At 40.0% G+C, this 7,086-nt stretch overlaps 1 protein-coding gene across 1 annotated transcript; it reads right to left on the reverse strand.

Annotated features, from left to right (window-relative positions):
• Positions 1-254: 254 nt before the first annotated feature.
• Positions 255-1,730, reverse strand: LOC139977289 (uncharacterized; the record flags this gene model as incomplete). Its single annotated transcript, XM_071986574.1, has 3 exons — positions 255-298; positions 542-997; positions 1,331-1,730. Coding segments are annotated over 3 exons (900 nt in total), but the record flags the coding sequence as incomplete, so codon positions are not given.
• Positions 1,731-7,086: the final 5,356 nt, after the last annotated feature.

The raw sequence follows: 7,086 nt of genomic DNA on the forward strand, positions 1-7,086 counted from the left end.
AAAAACAGTATACAAACATCAAAGTATACAAACACAAAGCGGATCAGGATGTACAAAAGGATACCAAATTTCTGTAGCCCGAAGTACCTTATAAATAATACAAGTCAATGCTACAGGCCTATAATTATCAATTTCAGATTGGTCACCAGCCTTATGTATTGGGGGGGGGGGGTAATATTGGCACACCTCCACTGCCACTGGGAGCTTTCCTGTCTTTAATGAACAAACAAATAATCGATGGAGAACTGGTGATATCACCGGTGACGTGTCTGATAATAGTCTAGAGGTATATCAGGACCTGCAGATTTATTGATAGGAAGCTGATCAAGTATATTAGATGTCAGATATAGAAATATCCCAACTACATAGTGGTTGGATTGGTAGTTGGATTGGTAGTTGGTAGCATTCAGGAGGACCTACCAGAGGCTCATCAGCAGAATTAAAAACAGATACAAATTAGTTATTAAATGCCGTCGCAATATCTTGGGAATTTTGCAGCACAGACGTGCCACATTTAAACTTTCAGGCAGGTGTGACTTACGTCTACTTCTAACAAATGACCAGAATCGCTTGAAATTATCAGAATTAGACAAAATATCATTACTGTAAGCCCAGTATGCTTTATTAACCTTAGACTGTACTAAATTCCTAAAGGTTTTGTAAGTATTCCAGTGATCTACTGAATTTGACTGTTTTGTGTTTTTAAACAGCCTACGTTTCTTTTTCAGGAGTTTTGCCAGATCTCCATTTATCCAGGGGCTTTTACCCCTATTGTGGGTCATTTTGGTGGGTATCGAATCTCTTACTGCAGCGGACCGTAAATCAAGGAAGCCATTCCAGGATGACTCGACATCATGGTCGTTGACCACCATGTCCCAGGGTGAAACATGTAGTAGAGTATTTAACTGCTCAAAATCACCCTGCTTATAATTAAGTAAACTTCTAATGATTTTTGGTTTCTTAGGGAGCTTGAATCTTTTCAAATGGAAACTAACAGCTTAGTCGTCACTGCCTAAAGGATTATCAATTACACTAGTATTAGAAAACTCAGGGAGCTGTTATGAATAGGAAATCAATCACTGAACCTTGACATGGGTTCAATGCCGAGGGACGAGTGATACCATCAATAAGTTGCTCAAGGCCACAGTCATAAGATATGGTCGATAGCTGTAGCAGGATATTATTCATTTCACCAGCCCAGTCAATGTTAAAATCACCACTCAGTATAACACCAGAATAGTTTGAAAAGTCAATCTTAGATAAACTGTCCTTCAGAAGTTCAAAAAACTCTTGGGTAGCATTTGGTGGTCTATAAAGAGTTCCACTTAACCATCTTTCATTATCAGTCGAGTCAGAAATGTCCACCCACAAAAGTTATAGATTGTCCAGTTCGAACGAAGACTGACGTGTGGGATGTAAATTCGAAGAAAATGCTGAAAGGATGCCACCTCCTCTAGTTCACGGTCTTTCCTATAAACTATATAATCAGATGGGAAGATGAGTTCACTAGAGTCACACTCACTGGACAACCAGGTTTCGGTAATACAGATGAAGTTGTAGGTATTTATGGCAAGATACGCTAGGAGGTTTGGTAATTTACTGCGTAGACTTCGGGCGTTGAACAGGATCCCATGTAGGTCAGCTCGACTGTGTGTAATTGTAGATTGTGTAGTATCAACTGATAGATCGAGATCAGGGTTGTTTACATTGGTATCAGAATAATTAGATGAGTATTGTCACCACAAGTAGCATAGGGTAACCGAGTACAATCTGGGCATATCCAACCCTCGTTAGTGTTGGAATAAACTTGGAACTCCGTAGTATGCAAAGATGAACATTTAACATGCCACCAATAACAGCAACACTCACAGTAGATGGAGTTCTGGTTCCTTCGAATCGGTCTGAAGCATGCACCACAGCCTGCATAGGCGAAGGAGGCGGGGGGCTGGGGGGCTGCAGCCCCCCAACCATATTTTTGGGTGAAAATTCGGGCAATATGCTGAGAATTTTTCGGGCACCTACTGGAAGAAGAAGAATTTGCAGTGTGTTTTTCATCTTTTTTTGGTGAAACTTTGGCAATGTGCTGAGAATTTTTCGGGCATCTACTGAAAGAATAATAATTTGCAATGTGTTTTTCAATTTTTGGGTGAAAATTTGGGCAATATGCTGAGAATTTTTCGAGCATCTACTGAAAGAATAATAATTTGCAATGTGTTTTTCCAATTTTTGGGTGAAAATTTGGGCAATATGCTGAGAATTTTTCGGGCAACTACCAGTGGCGGAGCGTCCATACAGTCAGAGGGGGCGAATATCCCCTGACGGACTCAAATGGACTGCTGGCGCCCTTTTCAGCTTTTTACCACTTTTTACTTATTCACGATTATTGACTTTTTTATTGCGCTCTCAAATACCTATTGACATTTGTCACATTTTGTTGGTGCAATTTTCTGACAAATGGCGATGACACCTATTTATTCTTCGTTTATCTGCAAATCAGCAAGGCCTGAAAAGGGTCATTTCCGGCGATCTAGTGAGTATCTTTACTCAAAAAATGTCTGTAGGCTCTGCGCCAACCTGTGGTGGCGCTCCAGTTAGATAGTGTCGAAAGCGCCCCTACAGACAACTCTCTCCCCCTGACCAATACCCCCATAGCTCCGAAACTGGCACCTACTGAAAGAAGAAGAATTTGCAATGTGTTTTTCAATGGTTAAACTTATATTGTTATTATTATCATTATTGTTGTAACGACTTCCCCAATAATAACCAATACGGAAGGGTAATTACACGGAAAATGATTGTTTGTTATTGGCACGTGATGAAGGCCTAATAACCGAAGAATGCCTATATGATATGCACATTAACATGTGGTACGCGCGCGGAGCGCGCGAAAAATTTTGGTTATATTTTTCGGGCAAGTCGTTACAGCCCCCCCCCCCCCCCCAAATCAAATGAGGCTCCTACGCCTATGACCACAGGGGCACTGAACAGGTCCCGGTTGACTTCAACATCTCCACTTAATAAACTGACTTTAGTTCCATGTAGATTCGAAGTTGTTATGGCCTTCAGGGATGGGGACCATGCTGTAATGTGCTTCAGATATATATTCAGAAACAGTGCACAGATAACAAGTGCTAGACTTCCGTATTTTATGTAGTGTGGGTCAAGGATTCGTAGAAATTTCGGAAGTGAAGACATACAGTCGTAACTAGGCCAAATACATGTAAATGTTGATCACAGATTATAGTGTTTGATGAAATTAACACTGGTTGTAGGCCCACAGAGTACACAGCGAAATTGATGTAACGTTAACTATATAGGCTAATAAATAAAGCCAAGCAGGTCTAACGTTAGCCTAGGCTGAACGTAAACATTATGAAATTGATGTGTGCGTTCCTTAGGCTACTGATTCGTGAAACTGACATCAGCGTCAATGTCGTTCCATATAGACGCAATCTAAACGTTATAATGCTCTCTCGAGTCTGTTTTGGCTTGTAGCAATAAAAGTGCGACGACGCGACGGGGGCATTTACCACTAACACGTAGCTTCGAGACATCATCTTCACGTAATAAACGTGTTCACGGCGACTAGATAGCTTCGACACTAGGAATAGATGGCGTAATCACAGCCATTGCAAATAGCTGATCGCTAACAGTTATTTATTGACCGTTAAAACGTGAATAGAAATTATACCGACTTATTTAATAGTTAGCATGCAACAGAGTCAAATGCTACATGTTCAACAATCGTGCAAATCGAAATATTTCCTACCTTAAAAGAACAAGAAATGGAAAGAAAAGTTTACCGGGAATGGAACCCGGGACCACGCGCACACGAAACGATTACCATTTCCCCCTCTCTTTTATTGACAGGTGAATCCACTGGCTCAGCCTGCTCAAATATATTTACATGAAATGTCTTTTTACTTAAAATTAACTCAAATAATTTGTGAACAGTATGATTGACATGCATGTGATATCACATGGGGAGTTTTTCTCTGAGTGGAGGTTTATGAAAATACAAGCGGGGTTTAATAATATAATCATAGGTTGGTACAACGGCAGTTCCAAATTACACATTTATAGATGTTGAAATAAAGTCGACTAAGGCACCGTTTTTCCATTATGGTCATTACCGAACAGTGTCATACTTTTCCACTTTGCTTCACACTTCTAAACATTGTCTTGAAGCTGCTAAAAGAGGTAATTGGGTTTTAGGTATGATCAAGAGGAACTTCAGTTTTCTGAAAGAGGACATCGTTGTTATGGCTTCATAAGCAGTTGGTTAGGCCTCATCTGGAGTATGCTGTGCAGGCTTGGAACCCATATTTTGCTAAGGATAAGGAAGTACTTGAAAAGGTCCAGAGGAGGGCTACTAGGATGATTAGTTCCTTAAAGGGTGTTCCTTACTATAGGCGGTTACAACTGTTGAATCTCACCACACTGGAGCTTAGGAGGTTACGTTGGGACTTGATTTAGGTTTTCAAGATTGTGTATGGTTTTGACAATTTATCCTTTACCGACTTTTTCATGTTTGCTAACAGTAGTTGTACCAGAGGTCATTGTCTTAAACTCCAAAAGTCACATAGAAGGATTAATATTCGGCATAACTTTTTTTCTAATAGGGTTGTGAATGAGTGGAACGGTTTGCCTGAGAAAGTTGTACTTGCAAGTAGTGTCAAAGGGTTTCAGAATGCTTTGGACGATTAAGCACTTTAAGCATTGTAATCGGGTCTGAGTGTTTGTGTCTTCACTTTTTTCCTCTCTCTACAGGGTCCTTGATGGTGACTTAAGTGTCCCTCCTGATCCTTTTTTTCTACTAAACTAAACTAGCACTCTGCATGATATAAGTTGTTTAGTTTGCTATAGAATTGCTTCAAACAGTTAATTAGTTAACTACAGAACGCTCTGTATATATATATAGATGAGTTAATGTTTCGTTACATGATTTACGTAGCGTGCACAGTGGTGATTCAATCACATGACATTTATAGAGTTGTTCATTGGTACGTAATATCTTGTGGACATTTTGGATTCTTATAGATGTTTTTTCCACCTGTTTTTAAACGTCACATTGGGATATACATTAATCCAGTGACATTGGCCGGTTGGATTGCAAGTTAGATGCAGACGGGAGAGGTGAGTAGCCCGTTTGCATGAAATGTTCGAGGCGTTAGTGCTGTGATGTCATAAGTCTAATTGTCGTATAACCAATCGCACTGTTATATCATAGGCCAAACAGATAAGATGCTGGGTAGCCAATTACATTCCATGTTATCCATTATCTCATGTACGCCAGTGGCGGGGATTTCTTGTCAGAAGTGGTGGGGGGGGGGGTTGCAGGCCATTGATGAAATAAAAAGTCATAACTGCTGGCTCACAGAGCCGTATATAGAGAGAGTTTGGCCAACTGGCGATTTGTGACGTCACACGCAAACCATGGGCATCAAAATAGGTCCAGTTGTCGTTACCAGTTGCGCGAAACACGAAAAACACCACACACAAAATATAGCAGCTTTGCACACTGTGCTCGTTGCGAACAAACGAAGCGACTCAGAATGTCAGATTTTGACAGGCATACGAGGAACAAAATGGATATCAGGTAATGAATTAGAGTATGCGTTAGTTAATGACATTTACGTTTATCTTCACACCTGAAATGCATAGAAAACTAGCTGAAAGCCTGTCATTACACTTGTTTATTTTACGCCTCATACTACTACTGTACTAGTACTAGCCTAGTCCTACTTTAGTCATACAAACGAAAAGCACACATCACAGTCCTGGACGCAAAACTATAGCATCAGGCCTGCATTAATAGATCCTTCAATTAAATAGAGTAGGCCTACACATAAAATGACAATTTATGCTTCACTGATATTTTTAGGTTTGCCAAAAGTAGTTGTACCAGAGGTCATTGTCTTAGACTCCAGAAGTTACAAAGTAGGATTAATATTCGCCATAACTTTTACTCTAAAGTCTAATGCATGGGTTGTAAATGGATGGAATGGTGTGACTGAGAAGGTTGATTTGAAAGTTGTGTGAATGGGTTTAAGAATACTTTGGATGAGTACATTAAGCATTGTAATTGGGTATGACATTTGATGTCCTCGGTTTTATTCCTCTCATATAGCCTTAGGGTCCTTAATGGGGACTTGAGTGTCTCTCCTGGTCTTTTTTTTCTACTAAACTAAACTATATACTTGAGTGTAGGAGTTAGCAATAGTTGGGAGTCTGTGGGCAAACCTAAGACTGATATTGTGGTGTTAATTTCTCAGGAATGTAGTAGTAGGCTAGCTATAGTAGGTGCAATAGATTGAATGGGTCTGTTGAGAAAAAAACCCTGCAACAACTGAATACTGGTGTATGTTGTAGCTTATGTATTTTCCATTAACATATATACTATACGGTCATGTCCTTAATAAGGTTTCAAGGATCACACTGACATAGTGTGCCTACTTGTCAGTTCTGTCAACTGAGCACAGGGCTGATGACATCATTCAGTTTGTTATTATGCAGACAGCAAATGGCCATAATGATAATTATTAATAATTGTTACTTATTCTTCATACTGCCCTTACTGGCCTTACCTGAACAGTGATGTATCAAAATGCAAGAAGTCGTTAAGCTTTTCATTTAAGAATCGTTTCAGCCTGTCCTATTTCAAACATGATTGGCAGGTTTCCACGTTACATAGCTTATCAAAATGGAGCTGTTCTGTAAAGCAAGAAAATCACACATATGCATGCATACAAACACACTCATATAACACTTTCTGAATATCTTTTCAGCTGCCCAAAGGTACTGGAATGCAAGCTCTGTTGGGTGAATTAAACAACCCTCATTGTACTCTTTTATTATGGTCGGCTTAGCTGGAACCAGCAATGATGGTGATGTGGATTTGACAGTACCTAGACAAGCATTCAATAGCTACTTTGTGTTGAACTGGGTTCAATTTGCTCAAGGCCATGACAGGATGACGACTCGACATCAGGATGAATTATCTGTTGCAAAGCTCTATATACCAGGCAGTTGTTAAAACATCCATTGGGGGACCCTCACAGTCTACCAGTCACTGCATCGCAGAAG

This window comes from Apostichopus japonicus, chromosome 12, assembly GCF_037975245.1.
Source record: "Apostichopus japonicus isolate 1M-3 chromosome 12, ASM3797524v1, whole genome shotgun sequence".
In the NCBI taxonomy this organism is placed as follows: domain Eukaryota; kingdom Metazoa; phylum Echinodermata; class Holothuroidea; order Aspidochirotida; family Stichopodidae; genus Apostichopus; species Apostichopus japonicus.